At 44.5% G+C, this 26,901-nt stretch overlaps 1 protein-coding gene across 1 annotated transcript in view; it reads left to right on the top strand.

Annotated features, from left to right (window-relative positions):
• The first annotated feature begins 234 nt into the window (after window positions 1-234).
• acbd6 (acyl-CoA binding domain containing 6) overlaps window positions 235-26,901 on the top strand; it is a 38,069-nt gene continuing 11,402 nt past the window's right edge. The window contains exons 1-6 of the mRNA XM_083767125.1: window positions 235-720; window positions 1,288-1,352; window positions 1,768-1,864; window positions 8,546-8,622; window positions 12,806-12,911; window positions 16,166-16,255. Coding sequence (XP_083623251.1) covers window positions 439-720; window positions 1,288-1,352; window positions 1,768-1,864; window positions 8,546-8,622; window positions 12,806-12,911; window positions 16,166-16,255 — 717 coding nt within the window. The 5' untranslated portion in view covers window positions 235-438. The remainder of the gene's footprint in view (window positions 721-1,287; window positions 1,353-1,767; window positions 1,865-8,545; window positions 8,623-12,805; window positions 12,912-16,165; window positions 16,256-26,901) is intronic.

Below are 26,901 nucleotides of genomic sequence, written 5' to 3'. Positions count from 1 at the left end.
CTGCTACTAACTAACACCCGTGGGACAAATTGTGAGTACTTTATATTTGAAATCTGAATGTTTATATATACGGAAATCTTGTAAATGCAGCGAGCGCAAAAAACAGGGTGAAGTTTCTTCATGACTCTCGTATGAATACGAGAGTCATGGACCATGGCTAGTCGCAGCCAAAACCAGAACGTTTGTTTCTAGCTATGGTTTCCAGCCGGGGGTTTAGAAGACTGTACCACGCACGGACCATTCCCACACAAACAAATCGGACTTCCATGGAAAAGGAAATGATAGGGAACGAACGAACGTGATTAAATAAACCTTTACCGACACATCGTAACCCACCATGAGTACGATCCAGTAACGATTTCTGCTATTGCTGTTGCTAACGGTGTCGCTGTCTTCAACGCTACTACACTACTACGGTACAAATTAAAAATATATATAATGGCATCACGGTCTCCGTCGTCCTCCCCGGATTCAGCGACGGGCTCGGGTACTGACCCGGCTCGGCCCGACACAGGAGAGCCCCTCGGGGGAGCAGGTACGGACTCTGACTCGGATCTGGGTCTTGGGAAATTTGACTGTGGCGCAGTGGACTTGGGGTCCGGTGGGCTGGAAGGGGAGGAACTGGAGCAGGAGTTTGAGGCTGCGGCGGACCGTCTCCGAGACCTGGTCCAGGCGGCTAGCAGGGACCAGTTGTTGTACCTGTATGCTCGCTACAAACAGGTCAGGTGACTGTCACATCAGCATGGCAGTGTGTGTGAGACAGTGATGTTGAGGTCACTGTCAACTTGTCAAGTTTGTTTTGTGTAAATTGGATCCATGCGTGTCTATAACGCTTTAGTTTATAAACATACTCACAATGCATTGTATTATCTGTTTATAACACTATATACTTTATAACAACTCATACATTATTATTAGTAGTTGCTTGTGAGAGGACCACAATGGAAATAATGAAAATAAGTATCTATATAATGTAAGATTTATGACATTCAAATAAAATCATTTCCCCCCAAATAATAATTATTAATAATAATAATAAGAAGAAGAAGAATAAAGGTCTGCAAGCCAAGCACCAAGGACCTTTACTGTAATCTAACGTACAGTGTATAAATTGTAACTCTGAGAGAACCAAATACACCTTTAACATTTGTACAATCATAGTTACACATCTGCAAGAGTTTATTTGGTTCAATTGGCAAATATGCATGCATTGGAAATAATTATTCCATATGTCTTTTATTTCTGTTAGTCTGAGTTTCAATTGACGATTTTAAGTTCTCTTCACAGGTCAAAGTGGGAAAGTGCAATACACCAAAGCCAGGCTTTTTTGACTTTGAAGGACAGAGAAAATGGTATGTAGCCTCAGCCTGTGTACTAGTGATCATACATTATGCAGCCTATGCTGTATAATGCGTTGGTACAGGCCTTAAAACATTATTAGATCTACACTGAATGAATAAATGTCCCCCCCAGGAAATAACCTTTACATCATTGCTCCGAATTAACCTTATGCCAGTTTGAAACATGATGAAGGTGCGTGCGTGCGTGGCGTGCACAAGCATGTCTGTTTATGTGTATAGTGTGGGTGTTGCAACCCGTTTAAATGAGAAAGATGTGTTAGGCGTACATATCTGTTCTATTTAACACATGAGTGTTAATTTTAATACTTTATTTAATATTTATTTATTTACATTTTCGTGGAAATAGCCAATTTTACCCTACTAAATAGTCCAATTATTGTTTATGGTGATGCTGTCGTTTCTTCAGGCAAGCCTGGAAGCAGCTTGGAGACATGGAGAAAGAGCAGTCCATGCAGGAGTATATCTCCTGTGTCAATGCATTAGACCCTGAAGGCAGCACCAAGGTAATGACAACAAATAGCTAGAAATGGCTAGCACAAGAGCTTGAATTTTAGAAACAAACAAACAAAGAAAAATCAAGAACATGCACAAATGTTATTGTGCAAGCACAGACAAAGATATCTGTGTCCACACACAAACGCGGAAACCCATTGAACACAGGAGAAAATCACTGCAGTAGCAGCCAGGTTTCAATTGTAGGCTATATTATATTTGATTTTATATTTTCACTTACCGGTATGAGGTGCCAAATACATAGGCCTAACATATTTTTTTAATGAAGCAATAAGTACCGCATTTTAAAAGGCACCTAAATTGTGAGTGGAAGTGGAACATGCTTCTTGCATTGTCTGTCAGCATGTCTACTGTATGTGCGTAAATCTCGACACTCAATCTTCTCTCTCCATATAATTAAAAAATATTATTCTGATTCATACACCCAATGATAGACACTTCATCATTGCTCTAGGCAAGTCCTGCACAGAACACAATAGCAGAGTCAGACCTATAGAAGTGTCGTGTCCGCAACCAGTTGTGAGCTTGTAGAGTGGCTATTTTCGTGGTGTATAATACAATTTAAATGTCACGTTATAATGTAGGCTAATAAAGGACATATTCGGGAACATCGTTCACGTGCGCAGGCACAGTGACAACAGAATGCAGTCAAGGGTGCGCCCTTTAGGCTATTACCTAAACAGGAGAGAGATGTGCCATGCGCACGGTGCGCTTTGCCACTGGACATGACCCACTGTATACTTCTTCTCATCAACCATGCGATTGCGTTCACACCTCTCTCTCTCTCTCTCTCTCTCTCTCTCTCTCTCTCTCTCTCTCTCTCTCTCTCTCTCTCTCTCTCTCTCTCTCTCTCTCTCTCTCTCTCTCTCTCTCTCTCTCTCTCTCCCTCTCTCTCCCTCTCTCTCTCTCCAAGGGGGCGGCGGTGGCTCAGGTGTAGAGTGCCTGGATGGTAACCGTAAGGTTGCCAGTTCGAACCCGGGCTCCCCCAGAGTTACTGTCGAAGTGTCCTTGAGCAAGACACTGAACCCCTAATTGCTCCCGATGTGCTAGTTGGTGCCTTGCATGGTTTCCGCTGCCATCGGTGTATGAATGTGTGTGTGAATGGGTGAATGTAATGCACAATCTCTGTAAAGCGCCTTGGATAAAGGCGCTATATAAATGCACCATTTACCATTTACCATGACCATGAAACGGAGTGCAAAATATGGCATGTCTACAGTGTGTCCTTTGACTAAACATTATGATGTCTAGCCCTGAAACAATATGACCGTCATGTTTCGTCATGTTTCATTGCAATGAACATGTAGGGGATTTCATCCATGTGGCATGCGCTGGTGTAGCTGTCAGACGAACTTTACGAACAAGAATAGTTTCACATGGCTATATGGCACAACATGCCACACATAGACTTGTTTTTGGTGTGCTGCGCAATGGCATTTGGCCTGGGTCTTTATTGGTAGGTTAAGAATATCCACAGTTTCTCTGTAGCGGTCCGCAATTAACCTATTATTCAAGCTTCACCCTCCGCACCAATGCAAATGAAATCATCTGGTGGACAACGTGGATTGGACTAGTATAAGTAGCTGATATTATTTATATTGGATGCAGCATGCATGAGCCTTTGCTCGCTGGTGATGTGGTGCAGTTGATGCAACAGTGATAAGTTAAAGTTACTTATTAACGCAGTGATATAAAAACATGAACAATCGGATAGATATCTGTGTAGTTTCCAGGCGTGACAGTATTTGGTTTAGACTACTACAACCTATCTCAAACCCTCACCCTAACCTACCACGGGGCAGCACACCTAAACCTAACCTTCACCCATGTCTAACCAATGACTAGTCTAAACTAAGTATGCACCCCCTAGTGAAAATGATATGCGCTAATGAGCAGTGACTTCATCGTTTCTCAAAAGCTCCGTTTTGCATGACTACACAGATCCACTGATCCGGATATTTTGGAAATTTTTCACTTCCGTTTGATCCGTTTCCAAAAACCTCCGCTTGAGTGGCCGAAAACGCTGTTTGCGTGTGGCTGAAAGACCCAAACTCACAAAGAAATATGCGTTTTGTAAAATATCCATATAGGTGTAGCCCAGGCCTTTTGATTGATTGATTGAAATATTTATTAACAGTTTGCAGAATTACAGTACATTTCAAGCACAAACTCAATACAAAGACTGTTAACTGTGAGTGGACGACCCAATTAAGCATTACACTTGTTTACAAGAGGGTCCAGACTTGTTGCAGCCGTCCGTGGGTGCCCTTTGAGAGCGGTTTTGAAGGAGTCAAGGGATTTGCATGTCTTAATGACTGTTGGTAGGGCGTTCCTCATTTTGGTGGCATAGGAGCGAAAATAATTTAGTCCCTTGTTTGTGCCGAATCTGGGTTGTACATGGTTCGTTGCACTCCCTCTGGTGTTGTGGGTGTGGACTTCGTTAACATTAAGGAAGTATCTACACAGGTACATGGGTATCTTGGTGGTGTATCGAATCTTGTGGACCAGACCCATTGCAAGATGCTGTACTCTGTCATCGACCCTAAGCCATTCCAGCCTGTCAAAGTGGGTAGGGGTGAGATGGGTTCGGGGGGTGAGGCCAAGTAGGAGCCTAACACAGCCTTTAGCCTAACACTAAAGAGTTGCCTTCATGCAAGTCAGGAGGGCACGCCTCAGCTGTGCTGACCTGAAGTGACTCAGTGGAGTCACTTGAATATGACTGAAGACAAGATAATATTTACTGTGATTATGGTATCTTACATTTCCCCTGTAACTGTAACCAGTTACATTTTCTTTTTTTTCCCTTTTTATTCGAATCAACTTTTTTGGACACCTCTACGTAACAGGCTGCCATTTGTTTGTAATATTAGGATGATCTCTGTCAGGTGGTGCATTTGACGCCCCAGTTGTGTGCAATTTATGTTCTTTACTAGTGTGACAATTCAGTATTTGTGTCAAGTTTGGTGCGCATTAGAGCAACAATGCCTAGTCTAGTTCAGGCCCCTGGCAGCATTGTGAAACGTGGCCCCTTGTGTGACTATTGTCATTGATTGTAGTCACATGAACAAGAGTGGCACCCAGAGGCCCCTGACCAAGACTATTGTCATGGCAGTCCCCTGTACAGTGTTTGTGCCAAGCCTGGTATGCCAAGTCTGGTTATGGATTGGAGCAACAGGGTACCTTGCAAGCCCAGATGTTATGTTTGTGACGTCCACGTTCCACTTCCACTCCACGGCTGACCCACCCTATGCAATTTGTATATATAGGATATTGTTATCCTATCCTAGTAGTGTTACTACTGTAGCCTCGGCTGGGAGGCGAACCCGGGACCTCGTATCAACAAGCCGCGTACGTAAGTTACCAATCGGCTAAAGAGCCATGGTAGGCAATGGGCATAGGCATGATAAGTAGTAACGCAGCCACCAATAGAATACACTACTACCCATTTTGTACTTGTTCTGTACCCTTACCCATATCCTTGTTTCATTTTTAGTGCGGTGCTGGTATGTATGACTACTGAATTACCCTCAGCATCAATCCATCCACCCATCAATTCAGTCACCCATCTACCCATCTACCCTCCCTTCCTTCCTTCCTTCCTTCCTTCCTTCCTTCCTTCCTTCCTTCCTTCCTTCCTTCCTTCCTTCCTTCCTTCCTTCCTTCCTTCCTTCCTTCCAGACTTTTAGAATGCAGTACAGTATATTGACCAGCAGAGGTCAGTGTGAGACAATATATTATCTTGTCTTATGTCTTCATAATGGTTCTTTATGCCAAATGTTTGAGATAAAAAAACAGAGGATGAGAATCAGTAATCCTCTTCACAGGTAAATAAACATTTATTTGCACATTCCCGTGTTTGTGTGCATGCCCATCGGGCTGTCAGGGGAGAGGTGTTGCTATGGTACCAACCAAGGGAACCAACCGCTGACTACAACAAGCTGGGAAGAGTCTGTTGTTGTTACATAACACTGGAAACTTCTTCCAGGTCAACATACCTAAATGCTGTTATTATCAGGACACAAAAAGACACAAATTGAGTTCGAATTAGATTTTGATACAGAAATACTCTTGTTGCTGGAGGGCTTCATGCGTTTCTAAGCACAGATATATATTTTTCCAATGCTTAGATTTACTTTGATCTGTGCAAAGATACTTAATTACTTGCCAGTAACATAAGCAACTCAAATGACCAACTTAATTAATCAGGTGTAGATAAAGATAAACCAAAAATACATTGCTGCCTTAGTGCCTTTGACTATCACATTTGGAAAGGAAACCTAAAGCAAATAGTAAATAACAAAATAAATAAGTAGTTGGTTGCCTGCAACAGCTCAGTTAGAAAATGTTGTAATTGCTTTCACAAAAGAGAGAATTAATAAAGTCTGTCTCATACATTTTATGTCCTGTTCCGACAGAGAATTTAAACATTAACACATGAGATTCTAACCCGAGTCTCCCATGTGGCAAACCAACACCTACTGCTAATTCAAGAGGGAATCAATCAATCAATTATGAGCTTCAGGCAGGGCTACAACCAGTAGATGACCTAACCAACACCACGGTTACCTCAATACCTCTTAATGGAAAAGCAGAGAGACCACCTCCAACCACTGCAGATTGTATTAGACTCAGAGAGAGTAACCCCTCTATACAAAATGGTAAGAAAATTAGATAACTACCGTCCTTTCTCTATTCTGTATTCAGTACCTCTGAATCAAAGGTAATCATAAGGATCATATTTTAATACTATTAAATAGTTGAGAAACCTTAAGTTACCATGGTTATTCAAGTAGCCATTTGAGTGTGTGCCTCTAGAGTCTAAACCAGGGGTAGGCAATCTTTGGCACCGGGGCCAACATTGGCACAAAGAAGGGTGATCACTGGTGGTCTGGTGTGAGAGAGAGGAGTTTTGGTTTAAAATAAATATTGCTAGTCTAATGATCATTATAACAATGAGAAAGAAAATATTTAAAAAGAAGGGAAAAGGTTCGAAAATATGTTGGAATATTTCATGTGGTGTCATTAAAATGAATGTTGACATGGCACAGACACTGACTATCTATAAAATAAAAACATTTCAAAAAGGTTGCAGACCCCTGTTCTAGACCTAGACAGGAAGACAGACATGTGTCTGCAAACCTTCTGCAAAAGAAGATAGACATGCGATGTCACAATGTGTCTAGATGTGTCTGTGTAGACCTTACTAGACAGGAAGATAGATTTGGGGTGATATGCTGGTGTACCAGCACAGACAGAGATTAAATAAAGCTCATACAACTTGTATTGAAGAAGAAGAAGAGAGTGGAGCTCCTTGTCTTAAGCAACAATAGAGCTGTCACCTATCCAGTATGTGGCCCTTGCCTTACTCCCCTCCATCTCCATTTGGTCTTCTATAATGTATTATTCTGTCTTGAGGGCAAGAGGGAAACTCTTGCCCTCATCAGTATTTCTCCCCGTCCTGTACCCCCATTCATTCTTCTTTAACATGTCTTTACTCTTTACTCCCCCCTGGCCCCCCTCTCTTCCTCCTCGCACCCTCGATTAAACCCTGCCCCTCCCCCTCCGTTCTTTTCCCTCTCTCCATTTCTGTCATTGCAACAATGTAACCTGTCTGCCACCATCACGGCCATGTGTCCAATCCTGACACGTCCTTTTCTCTGCGGTCGTGTGCTACAGGCCATCGCTGACTTTATAAGAGGCACAATACCCGGCGGAGAACAGTCCGATGGGCAAGGCACAAACGCCCCCCCGCTGAATAGGAGCTGATTGTGTTAGTGCTAACAAAGCGGCGCGGCAGTGGCCACTCTCATCGGAGCACGGTGATACGGTGTTAGTGGGAGAGTGCATAGAGTGAGACGCTCAGGACAGAATAATAGCCAGTCTGACCTCTGCTCCCAGCTCCATTGTAGAGGAGACGCGGGCATTATATTACATTATATTACAGAGGAACAGGGGCAGTGCATCAGCGAATATTCCGAGTTTCAGAAATGAATTAGTGTTTTCCCAAAAGTGCACGCGCCGCAGTTGTTTTGCTCTGCCGTCTGCCCCCTCCCTTCCCACACACAAACACACACTTTCTGAAATCAGATTTGCGTGGAATCTTTTGTGAGTCACTGGGGAGGAGGAAAAATGGACTGGGTAATAAAACCAAACTTAATATCATGTGGAATGCTATGAAATGCAAGAAGATTAACAAGAGCCACAAATTTAGGCCCTAAATATTTTCATGTTGTTCTCTTGCATGAAATAACCCATTTCGTACCAGTGAGGTCATGTCTGTCAACCATACAGGTCACGTATACGGCCCAAGACATGAGGTCTTTCTCACAGTTTTAGAGCTTGTTTATGGCACACGTCAGTGCAGTGGACTACAGGTAGAAGGTAGTTAACACAGTAGTCAAGCTATTCAGAGAGGGCAAAAATTATTCAGACCCTTTGTTTTCCTCTTAAAGCGCAACACAATAATGAGGACACTGCCTGTGTTCATAGACCAGTCAGATTGGCAGATTGAATAGCGAACATGCTAGTGGAGTGAGTGACTGGACTGGAAGTGATGCACTTCACGTCCACTGCCTAGTTAGGTTCTCATCAGGAGCTAGAGAGCCCTAAATTGTTGTCATTAATTGGGTGAAGGGTGATGTGCTGTAATGTGTTGCTTTTGTATGCCGTAGGGAAGACGAGGAGCAGAGAGAAGAATAGGCATTGCAGGACCAGCGGTCAGCTGTCTATACCAGGAAGAAAAGATCAGGTATGTACATGAGAGAAATATGTGCATGTGTCTCTCACATACACACACACTAGGTCTGACTTGTACTTCATCGTACAACGGTATCGCTCGCTGAAAATAGGCAATTTACAAGCTCATAATGGGGCGCATTGCAACGTATTGTGAGCTTGTAGATCAGTTGTTTTTGGCGAGTGCTACACCATACGATGGATTGTGAATCATGCATAGGAATCACTGTAATTATCCAATTCAACAAATACCGTATGCACTACAATTGTTGCTGTGATCTGAGCAAGGCCGTATATGAACAATATGAGACTTTAAGATTTTGGTTGTCGTATCGTGTTATAACTTTATGTTGTCAACTTGTCAGTATTTTAGTATTAGGCTGTTATAGCTGAAAGAAATGCCTCCATTTGTTTGGTCATCATATCTACATTAATGATGGTTTCTCAACGTAATGTATAACTAAATATATTTTGAAAGTACCAAAAGTTAAAGCATAAACAATAAACCGTTTTGAATATTATCGTTCCAAAAAATATGTGTGATATAAAATCTTCTTCATTATTGCCCCAGCCCTACGGTGCAAGTAACTGCTAACCTCCGGGCTCGTGCTATATTCCACTGCATTCAACAGACCGTAACTACAGCTAGAGACCCCAGAAACCTCATACAGTTATGATTTATGTTAATTAAATATATTCTCCATTTACTCTTGCCAGGCAGACTTACTCAAGCTTAAAAACCTCATCTTCATTTCAATGAAAAAGGGGCCTCTTTTGCAGATGAAAATAAGTGTGAATCCTGCAGGTTTTCCTGCTAAATGGCTGCACGTGATTAGTATGCATGGTGCTGGAGAGAGGTGGCCAGAATCTCCCCTTTTTAATTATGTTTCGGGTGAGGGGGGGGGGGGTAGTTGAGGGAAACGGAGGCAGATGAGGAAGCGAAGGGGTACAACAGAAGGAGGCGGGTACATTATGTTCCTGTGACGATGGTACCCTTGGTGATACCCAATAGCAATCATGCCCAAGGGAACCCGGGAGGTCATTAGCATGAGGCACGCATGCACACACCGGGGAACTAACACGCACGGACATGTACACACATGTAATGCGCAAACACACACACACATACACACACATACACACACCTGTACCTCAGTGTGTTTGCCTCACAACCCACGTGTACCCTGCTGGAACTGTCACACCCCCTGCTCTGCTGCATTCTAATTTCCCCTTTCACTTAAACAGACAGAAACACATTGCCACACACACACACACACACACACACACACACACACACCACTCCATATTAAACAGCTAAGCACCTGTTAACCAGCCAGGAAGTTAATTGCATTGCTTGTGCGTGCGTGTGTGCGTGCGTGCGTGCGTGCGTGTGTGCATATTGACAAAGGTGGGATTGATTAGCGATATCCCTGGGCAAGTGAGCAGACGTCTAATTGAAGACGTTTTGAATGTCAGATTTGTAATTCTCTCACACACTTTGAAAAGGGGCGTTCTGATAAACATGAGAGGTATTGTTGCAGGATGATATGCACTCTCCAAGAGACCTGTTGGAAACCAGCTGAGTTATTTGAGGTCTAATTGTTGCTCGTTCTTTGCTACGTTGGTTATGGGGGTGTGTGTGTGTGTGTGTGTGTGTGTGTGTGTGTGTGTGTGTGTGTGTGTGTGTGTGTGTGTGTGTGTGTGTGTGTGTGTGTGTGTGTGTGTGTGTGTGTGTGTGTGTGTGTGTGTGTGTGTGTGTGTGTGTGTGTGTGTGTGTGTGTGTGTGTGTGTGTGTGTGTGTGTGTGTGTTTTATGATGGATGGTGTAGCTGTAGCTTTGATCACTTTAGCCCAGGTGGATGAGTGTTCTCTACTAGTTCTCTACTGGCCGGTGTAGCCTGATGGATGAAGGACATATCTTCCAGTACACCAGGCTGGACACACACATGGACACAGCCACGCACGCACGCAAACACAAACACACACCAGGCTGGACACACACATGGACACAGCCACGCACGCACGCAAACACAAACACACACACACACACACAAGCCCCTCCGTATAGCCAGCTGGTGGGATGACAGAGTAGCGTGTGACCTTCCCAGCATGCATTGCGGCACAGTTGAAGTCACGTCGTTTATATGACTCACATTAATCATGTGTTTGTTTATAGCCTGTGTGTGTGTGTGTGTGTGTGTGTGGGGGGGGGGGGGGGGGATAGAAACTGTGCACGCATTGAATCTCTATACTGCTAAATACAATGTATGTGTGTTGATTGTGTATATGTGTGTGTGTACTCTATGCGTATTTCTACTTCAGTTTTTGGGTGATGGTGTAATGTGGCACATAGTGTGTGTGTGTGTGTGTGTGTGTGTGTTCAGTTATGCGCACGCACACACACACACACACACACACACACACACACACACACACGTATATATAATATGTGAACATGTGTCACAAGAGCATGGGGCCAGCCCTGTCTGACCATCGATGAAAGACTGATGAGCTGGCCTATTGATTAGTTGCCGTGGGAGACGGATGGTGGCCACATGACAGGGACACTCGGGGTCACCGTAGCCATCACAGAAGGAAGTGGGTGTGGCCCACCGTACAGAAAGTCATGAATAAACATGAGAGCGGTAATCAAGAGTATGCAAATGAATGTTCTCATACGTAACCTGCATGTGATAAAAGTGTAATGAGTTACCGTATTCATAATTCATCACAGACAGAGAGAGGGAGAGAGAGAGAGTGAGTGAGAGGAACCCTAAAGAGAGAAAGCTGACGACATGGTGGAGAGCGGTGAAGGAATGTTGGAAAAACAAAGGGCAAATGAACAAAGGTTGTTCTTTATCCCATGTTAAAATCCTGCCGCGTTGTCACTGTTGGAATATTTTTGTAAACCAACTCCCTGTTAATATTATCTGCCTACTACAACAAGTCATAGCTGTTGCACCTGCTGCATGTCTGGACCTGGGCACTGCTACTTGAGGAGTGAAGCCTCAAGTGTAAAAGCACTGGCTTACAACAGTGTACAGGTAATTCGCCATCATCAGATGCTGCAGCAGGGCACTCTATTCCGGTTCGCATTACAAAGGTATTAATTCTCTTCACTTATCTTTACACAGACAGACAAAGTATAGGCCTCAAGTGCATCTATTCGGCAAGGAAGTAAAACCAAAGTCTGTTCAATCAGGCGCCATCTTAGCAATGGTAACACCTGACAGAAGTTCTGACTAACAAGCTATCTCTTAGAAATTGAAAGTAACCTCTAAAATTCTGACCTGTAACATATTATTTCATGTGTAGGAACATTGGCAAATTGTATGCAAATAGGGGGCTTTTACTTACTGATGCTTGTATGCATGCACAATCTACCAACTCATGACACATGTACAGTACAAGTTTATGATTGATGAACTTTCTTTCTGAAATGCAGACACAGGTGCGCCTGATCAGCCAGTTCCGCCGACGGTTTCATCTTACGTTGTTGGTGCCGTTATATTCCACACTTTAGAAAATGGTGATCAACGTACTGTCTGTGGTAAAACAAAGGCTGAGGACCGGAGGCACCGGGCCATTGAAGTGGGACTGGTGGTGGTGATGACAGTACCATCCGTAGTAGTGGCTGATAGGCCGGTGGTTTGGCCTGAGGGGAAATAGCCTTGGGAATGACTGATCCCTCCCTGGGTAGAGAGGTGGTAGTGTGGAGTTTCTGTCAGACAATAGAGCATTACATTCAATTAATCTGAACGGCCAGCACAGCAAAGCGGAGGGAAGGACATAAAACTCTAAATGAGATTTATCCCATCCACATCCCCCCCATACCTTCCCCCACACCGCCACTGCTCATTCACCCCAATACCCCTGCACCCGGCCTCACCCCTGGTGCTCATCCCTGCCTTGCCAGGAATGCCAGGAGGTGATTAGAGAGAGGGATGTAATCAGAGCTGGGGCAGTTGTGTGTAAGGTGTGTGTGTGCGTGTTTGAGGGTGGGGGTTGGGGCTCGTCCACAGTGTGAGGAGTGTGAGAAAGGGAGTGTCTATGTTGTCTTGCATGTTTGTGTATTTTCCTTTCAACTGGTGTGGTGTTCAACAGGGCCTGTTGGCAAACACATGATGTATACTGTATGCACACATGGAGGGAGAAAACACATCTTATAAGCTAATTCTTTGTCTCTCTTTCACGCAGTGAAGAAGATAGGAACATCTTTGACTACTGCAGAGAAAATAATATCGACCACATCAGCAAGGCCATCAATTCCCAGAAAGTGGATGTCAATGCTAAAGACGAAGAGGTAACGTTGGGGGGGAATCCAAAACTTCTGATATTTTTGGACCGAGATGTATATGGCTAATTCTGCTTGAGTAGCTTCTTACAACTTCCTTTAATTCACTTTAATTGCCGCAACATAATAGCTTTACACAGGTGAGAATATATAAAAAAAACAAGGGGGAATTCACCGGGGCTGGTTTGTGGTTTTTCAGTCATTACAAGTAATCATTATATAGCAGTATTATATTATAGTAATAGGCTATACTGGACGTATAATTTGTTTGTCTAAAAACGTTCTAAGCCAGTGGGGCCCGGGGACCTCCAGGGGTCCTTGAGGTGTTCCAGGGGGTCCCCAGCAAGATGTGTAAATACAGCATCAAAATTATTTTAAACTCTTTATCCAAGTTATTCGTTGGCTATTCAAAAATAGCAGATATACAAGCTGTGTGTGTCACTTCTATGCGTCAAAATCTTGAAAGTGTCCGTTTTGAAAATCTTAACACAAGTCTGCTCTTCTGGGGCAAAACATTTTCAGAATGGTGGTCCGCAGCCAAATACAATTTGGGGGTCCTTTGGCACGAAAAAGTATCTACCGGTATTCTTTTCTTCAGTGGTGTCTGGATGAGTCAAAGGCTAGAGATGGTTTGTCCACTATATACTACTGCCTTGTCAATGTTGTTCTGCTGTGCAGAATGAACACCAGCAGAGGGCAGTGGTGAAGTTCCACATCAGCAAGTAGCATTGTCTAGTTTCACAGTTAACCCCATTTAGGACTGAGACCAGATTCTACAAATGTCTTCTAAAATCATGAAAAACCTATGTTTCTATGTCGGTGGTTCTCAAAGTTTTTCATGTCAACGACCCTAAAAACTATAATGTTTGGCCACCGACCCCCATCTGAAGATATGTTGTTCCAGGGACCCCCCCAGAAGCAAAGATTTTAGTTAAAAAACTCTGAAAGAATATATATTCAAAGATTTGTGCCACATTTTCATTAATTAAAAAAAATTAGCAGATCTACAAGCTCGTATTTTTCAATAGCTAATAATGCTTAAAACACCAAAAGGGATTCCCGTCCTGGTTAACCCATTCTGGGCGGGAACCCCTTTTGTTGTTTTAACCATTATTTTAAACTTTATCTGTTGAAAAACAGCAGATCTACAAGCTCATAAGCTCATCTACGAGCTTGTAGATCTGCTATTTCTTTTTAATTGTTAAAATGTGGCGCAAATCTTTGAATATATTCTTTCAGAATGAACATTTTAACTCATATCTTTGCTTCTGGGGGGTCCCTGAAACTACATATTTTCAGATGGGGGTCTGCGGCCAAACTCGGATAAACCTTGACATGAAAAAGGTTGAGCACCACTGACATAGAAACATAGGTTTTTCAGAAAACTGTCATTGGATTGGGCGAGAGAAAAACACAGATAAGTAGAAAAGAAACAAAACTGTGTATTTCTCACAGAAGTGTGTGTGTGTGTGTGTGTGTGTGTGTGTGTGTGTGTGTGTGTGTGTGTGTGTGTGTGTGTGTGTGTGTGTGTGTGTGTGTGTGTGTGTGTGTGTGTGTGTGTGTGTGTGTGTGTGTGTGTGTGTGTGTGTGTGTGTGCGTGCGTGTGTGGTGCGTTAGTGTTACTTTGGCCAGCTGCTGGTCGGAGCCTGTCTTTCATGGCTGCTTGTAGCCGCTAATCTCTAAATAAATAAACTTGCAACTTAAGAGACGAGAGCTGCCTCTGTCCAACACAATAGAATAGTAGTTTGAATTCCGCCTACTAGAAATAACAGAATGGAACATTTTGGTCTAAAGAGCAGAGCTTAACGTTTGTAACCTGTAGCTTAACATTCCAGAATAAAATAGCTTTTTCAGCCTCTAAATCAAGAGACCGGCTTCCTGCAGAAGCTGAAGTAGTGTCCAAGAAAGGAAACTTTCCGTCATAAGCCTCACAGTGCTCGATAATTAGGGATGCACCGAATATTCGGACACTGAAACTATTCGGCTATTTGTTTTTTAGCCAACTGTTTCCTATAATCGGTATTTGGTTTCTGCCAATAATTTCCCATTCGGTTCATCCCTGTGAAATATTGTTTTTAAGCCCCTTAATCACTGAAGCAGCCAGATAGGCCTCATTTAAAAGTCAGTGCTAGTGTTGATTTTGTTGACTAAAGCTATGATGAAAGATGTTGGTCGACTAGCTACCCTTTTTCACTCACAGAAACTAACACTGAAGCTCCGTTAGATATATTCCAAGTTTGTTCTGGTCTGTGATGAAAATGTCAGCAGCAACAGCAGCACACCTGGAGTCGAGCAAGAGAGGGATTAGATAGAGAGAGAGAGAGAGAGAGAGAGAGAGAGAGAGAGAGAGAACTTACAGAGAAGTGAACCTATTGGTATTCTGGCTTGCCTCATAAATATCCATTCTAACATGCAGCCATGGTGATCAATATGATTTAAGCAACAGAATAGGACTTAGGGAGTTTGCTTTACCTAATTGGCCTCACTGAAAAATGAGCTTGTGTGGTTTTATTAGAACAAGGAGCTTGGAGCTAAGGCGGGAAGGGAGGTGTGTGCGGGAAGGGAGGTGTGTGTGTGTGTGTGTGTGTGTGCGTGCGTGCGTGCATGCGTGCGTGCGTGCGTGCGTGTGTGTGTGTGTGCGTGCGTGCATGCATGCGTGCATGCATTTGTGTGTTGGAGGTGGAGAGAGAGAGAGGGAAGGTAGGTGGTTTGCTGATCAAGAGGCTAGTACTCTCGTTTTGTCCAGAGTCTCCCATCAATCAAGCCCTAAAGACTGTGTGCCAGTTTCTGCAATTTGTCCTGGAGCTCCTGGTCTACTGTATGCCTGACCACCACCAGCCTTCCCCTGCACACACACACGCACGCACGCACACAGAGCTGCTGGCCCCAGCTCATTCTGTCAGCAGCTCGTTATGGAGCTGAGGTCTGAAGGCTCTGAGTTCTGAATTGTACTGCATAATTTATTTTTTCGGGAGGCTGAGAAACTGATTGAAGTCAAGTGAACTTTGTGGACCAGGAGTTTCCTTTTCTGTGTGATAGGTTGTGTTAGAGGAAGGACGGTGTTCTTTCTATTATCCTGGGGAATATATCGGATAGACACACACACACACACACACACACACACACACACACACACACAGACACATGTACTGTAGTGTACTCAAAACCGACAAGTGCAATCAATTCATATTCACATTTCAGTTGAAATGTTTGTACGCTTCCCCTGGTAATAATTTGATGTGACCGTTTCCGTTTGCGTATAGGGCCGGGCCCTCCTGCACTGGGCTTGTGACAGAGGACATAAGGAGCTGGTGTCTCTATTGCTGCAGAACAAAGCTGACATCAACAGTCAGGTGAGCATCATCTCTCCGCTTCTCCCTTTCCACTACACAGACACCTGCTCACTCACCCAGCTGGAGTTACAGACAGACTTGGCACAGACAGTGGTGAGTTCTACACCATCCCCAGTGCCCGTCTTTGCACTCTCAGGAGGTCAACTTTAATTCACTTTGTGGCACAGATAAATCCCCCAGAGCTTTAACCCGCAGAGTTAGTAGGTAGCTAGCTAGTGCCTTGTTTAGCCTCCCATGTTCAGCCGCACCCAGGCGACTTTGGCTTTGTCAGTAAGCTGGCTCAGCTGTGCATCGGCGAAATTAATACTGTGTTCGCCCTGTGGCACGGTACTGTGCAGTCACCGGGCAGCACACAGAGGTTTTAACTGTAGGGCCCAATCAATTGGAAGTAATCAGGCAAATTGTTTTACATTACACAACCCACATAATCAGGACATTTCGCAAATGACTCTCTCTTTTGTGGTCATGTGTGGTCCTTTTGTTGTGTGTGCTGTCAGGAAGGGGGGATGAATTTCTGGAAGGATGGCTCATAAAGACCACACAGTGGGCTAGCTAAGCTAACTGTGAAACACTTTGCACATGATATACAGCTTTATCAGGCTCGTGACAATAGAGGGGGAATGATGTCGAGGTTGAACAGATCCTTTTGGAAAGCAAGGTCTTTTACAGTCATGTATCTAACATTAAAATATTAATGAGTCTCCCTTTATGTCAGGAGACGTCAAGGAACAATTCATATTGGTCCAGGGCCTCATATACAGTAGGATAGCTGATTGTCACTACGTTTCCCTTTATGCCTCAAATACTTTGTTTTAATTTCTCTCCTCATTCCATGATCAGAGGTTATAGAAAGATATGACCCATTGTGTTTTCTATCGTTAGTCTTTCCCTATACCTAAATGTCTCTTAGTGGCATCATGGAAAGGATAAAATCATGTTATTTAGGCTATTTGAGTACATTTCCACTTGAATAAATCACAGTTTAATCACCTCTCCACCTGCCTCTTGCCCAGGTGTCTGAGGTGTCTAGCCAGATGCCTGAGGTTAAATCTGAATATTCAGGCACCCAGGCTTGTGCAGCAGAGCTAATATGTAGAAGCAGATTTATGAGGTGGTGTGTGGGTGGCTGAGAAGAAAATATAGCTAACTAAATCATACTGCACTGTCCCACTGCCAAATTATCCCACTATGTTAATCTCCCAGAACGATGTACATTATGCTCATTAGAACCTGTTATTTTAGTTTTGTAGCCATGTTGCACTGATATTGTTTATATTGTGAGGCAACGGCTTGAATAAGAGAAAGAAATATATTTGTTTTGTTACCCTTCAACAGAATATTGCTTTCCCTGTGTGAGCGTTTTTCGTTTTTGTGAGAAAAAGTATATGGGCTGTTTGCAGGCAGTCGGAGGGCCTCGTAATCTCTCTTGACCTCTACTAACTGCCGAGCGACGGGTAAATAAAGATCAAACATGATTTACGCTTAATTTGTTGATTAAAAAAGGCGGAGGACAAAAAAAAAAGTATTATTTGCTCGGCGGTAGAGGAAAATCGTTTGAAATTAATCAACTGATTGTTTTAGAAAACTGTTCCGAACCCCTGGTAACCTGCATTAGCGCTGGTTTGATAGATAATCCTGGCTGAAACAATAGGTAGCTGTGTATTTGAATACCCAGATCAGAACTCCACCACCTGTCAATGGCAGTGGTAGAACCCCCCCCCCCCCCCCCTCACCACAAGCACAGCTACATGTGGACCCCCACTCACCATATCGCTGCTCCTTCAGCTAATACGGCCAGAGAAAGTGGGGCAAATGAAGCTGGAGCAAGTGCTTTGTAGTGTGTAAATGAAGAGGATGAAGTCAGCCTTGGCAAAACGGACCTACTTTCTGTGTGATGGAATCTATGTAAGCCCATTAACTAGACATTAGATTAGGTTTAGGAGGTTTTTGCTACATTCTCTAGAAATCGCATCATATGAAGACCAATAAATGATGTAACCTACGACATTTGGAAATTCAAAATGCAGCCATTCAGAATGCGGATATTTTTCAAAAGAACGCAAAGGATTACATTGATAATGGGTAGCGATTGTGCCAGCAAATGCTGTGGTACTTTAGGTGTCACAACCTGCCCTAAAGCTTAGTTTTGTGTGTCCTCTCCCCCTGTGGTAATTATGTGTCCAGACTCCAGACACAGTAATCCAACCCCCACAGCTAAGTGGTGCGTACACACAAACAACACACAATTTTCCTTTTCAGGTAGAAATCCCTACCCATCCTCTCATCCTTCAGATTACTGTTTAAAACCAACATACCGCTTGGGTTACCATAGAAATATGCATTTATAGAAAGGCATGCCTAGTTCGAGGCAATTGGAGTTGAATTGGGGGGGCTTATGCCAGAGGTGTCTCTAGGCCAGGGCTTCCTGTTGGTGTGAGTGTCAAGGATGGGCTAAGTGGGCTCTTACAATGTCAGCTTCAAAAGTGCGATCACAGAGAAGGTAAATGAACACTGCAAGGCACTGGCCTGATAATGAGGACAGACAGGTTAGCACGTCACAAGCACAACGAGAGGACAAGAACAATGATGTGTATGGAGTGGAGGGCTCATGTGCATGCAATGCATGTATCTCCACCAGACGCTTGCATTTCACTTCACCCCTTCGTTTCCATCCCCTCTGTCACCCCTCCCTCCGTCCCTGTGTTTGTAACTCCTCTCTCTTTCTCTGTATCTCACTCTCCCTCCTCTGTCTCCTCTCCTCTCCTCCCTCCTCTACTTTGTATTAAAACAACATGATCCATGAGGCGGGGTGGGCGACTCGCAGCACCGCTAATTCTAATTAATCCAGCGTGGTAGCGTGGCCACGCCGGGCCCCATGCGCTCCCAGTCTATCAGATAGAAATTCATAACTTAATTGAGGTCAGAGCCTCAAGCCGGCAGAACAAAAGTCTCCAGCCAGGACCAGCTAGATCAATAGTAATAAATATCTGACTGGGCGGCATGGGCCAGAGGAGGCTAGAAAACACATACACACACACACACACACACACTAGTAGGCTACCACACATACACATGTGGACCACAGAGCTCACAAATGTCTGCTTTGTGTGTCGCGTGTGTGTGTGTGTGTGTGTGTGTGTGTGTGTGTGTGTGTGTGTGACTGTGTGTGGTTGTGTGTGTGAGAGACTGAATGAACTCGAAGGTGGAGTGGATTTGTGATTTTGTGATGCTGTACTAGCCTACTTTTTCTATCCCAGGACACTCAATGATTTGTTATTGATGCGAGGTGGGATTCTGGGAGACGTAGGTTCAGTGCCATCCGTATGTAGTTGTTTTTGGACCTGAACAGTTTAGGCGAGGTCGTATTGAACAGACTTGAACTCCTTGCGTTCAGTGTGTGCACTCTGTGCAGGGAAGTGAAACTTCAGAGTTTGTAGGATTTATTGTTTACTTTAGTAGTGTTGAACATTTGGCGTGTCTGCTTGGTGTTCCTTCTGAACCATGATGAGGTGAGTTATCCTTAGAGGTGCTCTGATCAGGGTTTTTGGGACTATCCCTATCACCGATTGTTTTTCTCACGATCGGCCGATACTGATTTTGTCCGTAAGGGGAAAATTTGAATATTTCCAAAATTATTATATGTAAAAAAAAAAGAAACGCGTCCAAACTGTTCCTGTGTGTGTGGGGGGGGGGAGGAAGGGGAGAATGTTTAGGCCTGTCACAAAGATGCAAAACAATATTGTACTACCGGTATATATCTGATTGACTTTTATACCTCTTAAATGGTATTAAAGATCGGTTTTCTCTAGATCGGATAAATTGCAGATCACCGATCAAGTCATTTTGAGTGATCCAGATCGGCAGATCACCGATCGGTGGCCGATCAATCAGAGCACCTCTAATCCTGTCTCTCTGAACCTTGTTTTGCTGTCTCTCGAGTCTCCACACATCTAAAATAAAGCAGAAAGTGACCGAAAGAAAAATCTCTAAAATAAAGACATAAAAAGTATAGGTTTCCCCCCCCCCTACCATCTTCAAAATGAGAACATCCACGTCAGTGGATGTTTGCAAGACCCTCTATTGTTCTCATAATAATGATTCAACTATTAATGTTTGATGGAAAATATGTTTTCTTCTTTTTTTAAACTAGAGCAGTGCCCGTTGGGCACTGGCCTACTTGGAACGATACAAGTTGGACTATATGCAGATGTCAGAACATTATTGTGATGTCAGAACAGGCCAGCTCCATATATGGAGATGTCGAGAGCCTGGGCAGGGGCCCTGTACAGTGCCCGTTCAGAGGCTTTTGTGCTGGTTCTGGACAACCGACGATCCGACAGATGTGGTGGTGTGGAACGCGTGTGTCAAATTTGAAGTCGGTGGGGCGAACGGTTCTCGAGTTATGTGGATTACAGACGCACGTACACACATACGTACACACAGAGACGTGGTGCATTTATATTAGGATGTTACGTTTCAGCGATTGCATAATTGTGATTTCACAATTCTAAATTGTTCTTTTAATTGTACACTACAGACCTATTGTGTCGAGTTGTCTACATATAAACCCATTTAGACCTGGGAACGATTCTAATGTCTTCTAAATCCTGACCGTTTTCTGAAAAACCCTATGTAGTCGTTCTAGTCGGGTCCTTGACATGACTATTTCATGTCAAGGACCCTCAAAATTAAGAAATAAGTATTTGGCCGCCGACCCCCATCTGAAAATATGTTGTTCCAGGGAACTAAATCCTGACCGTTTTCTGAAAAACCCTATGTAGTCGTTCTCAAACTATTTCATGTCAAGGACCCTCAAAATTAAGAAATAAGTATTTGGCCGCCGACCCCCATCTGAAAATATGTTGTTCCAGGGACCCCCCTCCCCCTCCCCCCCCCCCCCCCCCCCCCCCCCCCCAGAAGCAAAGATTTGAGTTGAAAACGTTCGCTCTGAAAGAATATATATTCAATGATTTGCGCCACATTTTCACGATTTTTCCAAAAATAGCAGACCTGCAAGCTTGTAGATTTGCTATTTTTCAATAGCTAAAGTATATCATAAAGCTAAAAACACCAAAAGGGGTTCCCGCCCAAAATCTATCGCTCTCTCTCTGTATCACAGTCACAATACTTCAATATAATGTTTTTAGTTTCTGTGTTTGGTCTTTCTTTCTTCCTGGGTTGACCTCCCCGTGATCCAGCACTCATGGCTTTCTCGTCTTTGTCCTCTACCTTGGTGTCAACTACTAGTGTGATTAAACGGGTAAACACGCATACATACACACATGTGTACACACACACACACACACACACACACACACACACACACAGGCAACAACAGCGGCTGATTGAAATTCTATGGTGGAGGCATTATTACACGTTTGTATCCCGCCCCTTTCCCAGCACTGCCTCCTATAACTAATGGATCAGTCACCCAAGTCATAACAAATATCCAATGGGATTCGTCATAATGGTGTGTGTGTGTGTGTGTGTGTGTGTGTGTGTGTGTGTGTGTGTGTGTGTGTGTGTGCGCGTACGGTATAGGTGTTGCCTAAGAGAGAGAAGGAAGCAGGATAGGACGTGTTATCAGTAAAATGAGGGATGCTGGGAGAAGGTATCCAAATACTAAAACATTCTCAGTGTAAAAATGTAACCTTACGGTTTAGAGATACATTTTGTAAACTCTCTGACTTAAGGGCCATCCACATCGAGCACTACAATTAGAGGATTCTCTCTCTCTCTCTCTCTCTCTCCACCCCCCCCCCCCCCCACACACACACACACACACACACACACACACACACATACTGTATATATCGTTCACCACTGACTTTATCATAGACAAGGTCTGAACTCTGCCTCCCACTTAGAATATAGAGTTCTCAAATTATGCCCATGAGGGCCCAAAATGTATGCTAATTAGTCAGACCGAACCCCTGGGTTCCATGAAAAAATTAAATGGCCGTTTTCAAGATATTTTGACAATTATCTCTGGAACAGAAGATCCAATCTGCTCAGTTCAAAGCTTGTTAGATGTGTGACTTTGAGGGCATTAAGCGCACAATGACACCTTTTGGGGTTTTCGGGCCTAAAAGTATGGTAATTGTTGGTGCCTGCCCCATTATGGCCATGCTGCTAGGGTCCTGATGAGAGTGCGTAAACACGAGCACACCCATCCTCCGCTCACTCCACTGGCTCCCCATCTCATTCATCACATCACACCCATCCTCCGCTCACTCCACTGGCTCCCCATCTCATTCATCACATCACACCCATCCTCCACTCACTCCACTGGCTCCCCATCTCATTCATCACATCACACCCATCCTCCACTCACTCCACTGGCTCCCCATCTCATTCATCACATCACACCCATCCTCCGCTCACTCCACTGGCTCCCCATCTCATTCATCACATCACACCCATCCTCCGCTCACTCCACTGGCTCCCCATCTCATTCATCACATCACACCCATCCTCCGCTCACTCCACTGGCTCCCCATCTCATTCATCACATCACACCCATCCTCCGCTCACTCCACTGGCTCCCCATCTCATTCATCACATCACACCCATCCTCCGCTCACTCCACTGGCTCCCCATCTCATTCATCACATCACACCCATCCTCCGCTCACTCCACTGGCTCCCCATCTCATTCATCACATCACACCCATCCTCCGCTCACTCCACTGGCTCCCCATCTCATTCATCACATCACACCCATCCTCCGCTCACTCCACTGGCTCCCCATCTCATTCATCACATCACACCCATCGTCCGCTCACTCCACTGGCTCCCCATCTCATTCATCACATCACACCCATCCTCCGCTCACTCCACTGGCTCCCCATCTCATTCATCACATCACACCCATCCTCCGCTCACTCCACTGGCTCCCCATCTCATTCATCACATCACACCCATCCTCCGCTCACTCCACTGGCTCCCCATCTCATTCATCACATCACACCCATCGTCCACTCACTCCACTGGCTCCCCATCTCATTCATCACATCACACCCATCCTCCGCTCACTCCACTGGCTCCCCATCTCATTCATCACATCACACCCATCCTCCACTCACTCCACTGGCTCCCCATCTCATTCCGGACTGAATACAAGATTTCCCTGCTAACCCACCAGTGCATCCACGGCAACGCCCCCCCCCCCTACCTCAAGGAACTTGTCACCCTTCAATCCTCAACCCGCTCCCTCCGCTCCTCAAACACCAACCTCCTCAAACCCACAAAGACCAACCTACGCACCATGGGTGACCGGGCTTTCTGCTCGGTCGCCCCGAACTGGGGAACGCTCTCCCCGCCCACCTGAGAGCCCCACAGTCGGTAGACGCTTTTAAGAGAGGACTCAAAACTTAACTTTTTACCAAAGCATTTTTATAGCCTTGCCCTTATGTTTTAAATGTTCCTGGTTTTTTTAGATGTTTTTAATGGTGTGTTGTTTCTTTTGCTTTTATTCACTGCTGTAGCACTTTGAGATTCTTGCGAATGTAAAGTGTGTTATAAATCAAATCAATTATTATTATTATTATTATGCCTTAGCACAATGACAACTTTTTCGCGTTTTCGGGCATAAAAGTATGGTAATTGTTCAGGCCGGCCCGGTGAGGCCAGGCATTAATATTCAGGCCCGTTGAGAACTCCTAACTTGATTGAATGATTTTTTTTATATCTTTATCTTATGCTGGTGGGAACAGCCCTAGTGTATATTACGTACGTACAGTATAGTGTGTGTGTGTGTGTGTGTGTGTGTGTGTGTGTGTGTGTGTGTGTGTGTGTGTGTGTGTGTGTGTGTGTGTGTGTGTGTGTGTGTGTGTGTGTGTGTGTGTGTGTGTGTGTGTGTGTGTGTGTGTGTGTGTGTGTGTGTGCGTGTGTGTGCGCATCTGTATATCCGTACGTATAGTGCATGCTTGTGTGTGAGCGCGCACGTCTCCACGTCTGCAGCAGGCAGCTTGGCATAAATGCAGGCAGGGTGATAACAGCTACAGCAGCTGGGGTCACAGTCTCTCGGCTGCCTGCCACATATTAATACTGGTCTCTAAGACACTCCCACACCTCAGTGCTCGCATTAATACAGATATTTAAGAAGGCCAGCCCCGGCTTTCTCTTTTTAATAGGCCCAGTGACGGCCCAGCTGTAATTTATTGCTCTCCTGCATTTTCAAGCTTGAGGATGTGTCTCCGCCTGCCTGCCTGCCCTTCTCTCTGCCAGTATGTGTGTGTGCACTTAATGGCTTTGTATGCATCCTTTGCTGTGCATGTGCAGAGGTGGCACTATTTTCCTTTTCTTTTACACACAGTAAAATACTGTGTTAGTATAACTCTTCAGAGTGCTCAAATGTAATCAAATTGTAAGTGGATAAATGGACACTGAGGATTTTACTTAGCCCTTTGCAGGACAATTATTTACTAAATTCATAGATACCTAGTATATAGGATAGGAGAGGATACCTATACTCGCTTTCTGGATGGTTCCACAAAACCGTGTTTGTGTTTGGTTCATGTCTTTTTGAGTTCACGGATGAAAATCCTGGTAGTTTCTTGCACTCTACATTAAATCAAACGGTAACATAGAGCAGAGATCCTACATTGTCCTACCCTGAGCAAGCATACATATCGCCAAATAATTCATATAAAATCATCTTTTGCCTTTATTTATAGTACAGTGGACTGGAGAGAGCCACAGGGAATTGAACCGGGGACTCTCGACGCTGTCAGGCATGTGGCATCGTACCCCAACTACTCTGCTACAGGCACAGATACTACGAAAGATAGAGTAACGATAACGTACTGAAAATGTCGTTTAGGGACGTTTGGGGGAGAAGAATACTTAACATGTACATTTATTGAACATAGGAGGATTTAAACCACACCAGGGGACACGTGGAAAAATACTTTAAAGTCAACCAACTAAGCTTCCAAATTTTCAACACTTTATACAGCGCACATGACCAACTCACATAGGTTCATATGCGGTACGTTATGTGCAGCTCGATGGAAGCTGTCGCCGTGTAGTGTTAAAAGGCCCTTCCGGACCTCGATATAGTTATGAATCTGTAATACGAGCACTCAGAAAGGAGCCAATGACTTGACAGTAATAGTCGGGCGTAAAGAGCCATTCGAGCAGGTAACGGTCCTCTTAGCCATCATCAGCTGTTGTTTTGTTCTTATTGGGCACTCAGTGTGCGTTTGCCTACACTCAACTATTTGATTTCCATCGTTCTTAACCGTCCACATAAATTGTCGGAAGCATTAAAGCTGTCCTCGACCGCTTGCAGACGGACAGGGAGGAGGGGAAATAGAGAGAGTGAGCGTGGTGGATACAGACAGAGAAAGAGAGAGAGAGAGAGAGAAAGATGAGGAGAGAGAATAAACAAAGTAAGTGTTTTTCCTTCCATCAGTCTTTGGCGGTACTCAGCTTTATGAGTCCCTCACTCCAAATGCCTCAGCCCCACAGGCTCTGCCTGCCTGCCTTGGGCCATTGATTTTCATATTACACTCTTTTATGTATTTATTTATTTAATATATTTCTTTTTAAACATCATCGATGAGCCACGGGAGGACAGGCTGGACTCCGGGCGATGTTAATTTTCCCGTCTAACCCTCTCCCACTCTCCTCACTGATGACTTAATGGAGGCTAAGGTGTCCCATGGGAAAAAGCAAAGCCTGCATGGCGGGGAGGGGAAGAGGGATGGGGGAGGGAGGGAGCTGCATGGGAAGCGGATAAAGTGAGACAATGAATGAGTGAATAGGAAGGAGACAGAAGTGAGAAAAATAAACAGGAGACCAGATACATTTAGAAAGAAATAGATTTTTAGAAAGATATTGATGAAGAAGTGTAGCTCGATTGGTAATGGTGATTTGGACTGGAGTGCTTAAGGTGCTTCTCCAATAATGTTTGCTCGTGCTGTCACTGGCCTGTCCCACACAGTAATATTCTCACTGTTCATTTGTCATTGTGTCACAAAGAGGAATGTAACCAAATGGACCATTATGGGAGTTGACTGTGGACTGCACAAGGTGCTGTAAGACGAGAGTTTTGGGACAGGACGACCTGTGCTGTAGCACTATACAGCCAGGCAAGGCAAGGGGGGTCGGCCCGGGCACCTGAAGGACGCTTCCTGTGTGCAGAGGGGTGCAGGGCGGTGAGTGTGGCGTCAGGCTAATTTGCCCGTGGGTGGCGCGGCTCACACACGCTGAGTGGCAGGCAAGGTTAACTCTCCCTGCTCAGAGAGGGGACCCCAGATTCAATTAGGGCTGGCCCCTGTCTGCTGATCCTTTTAACACTGGGACCTCCCCAGCACACGCACGTATGCACATGCACATGCACGGCACGCACACGCTTGCATGAGAGAGAGAGGTACACATAAACAACATTCACAAACGCATGAACGCAAACCTAGATAGGGTAGAAAAACACAAAAAAGCACAACGTAGCACAGAAAGAAAACATACATATCCCAGGTTAAACCTACACACACACACACACACACACACACACACACACACACACACACACACCAATGCAAGCATAATCACAAACGCACAGTTACATGCAGGCAAGTAAGTGTGAAGATTGTTAGGCAATGATTGCGAATGAAATGAGCCCTAACTATGGTAGCCAGGCAG

This window comes from Protomyctophum parallelum, assembly GCF_964188405.1.
Source record: "Protomyctophum parallelum genome assembly, chromosome: 6".
Lineage (NCBI taxonomy): Eukaryota > Metazoa > Chordata > Actinopteri > Myctophiformes > Myctophidae > Protomyctophum > Protomyctophum parallelum.
Note: the sequence above shows the minus strand (reverse complement) of the source record. Positions and strands in the feature narration are given on the sequence as shown.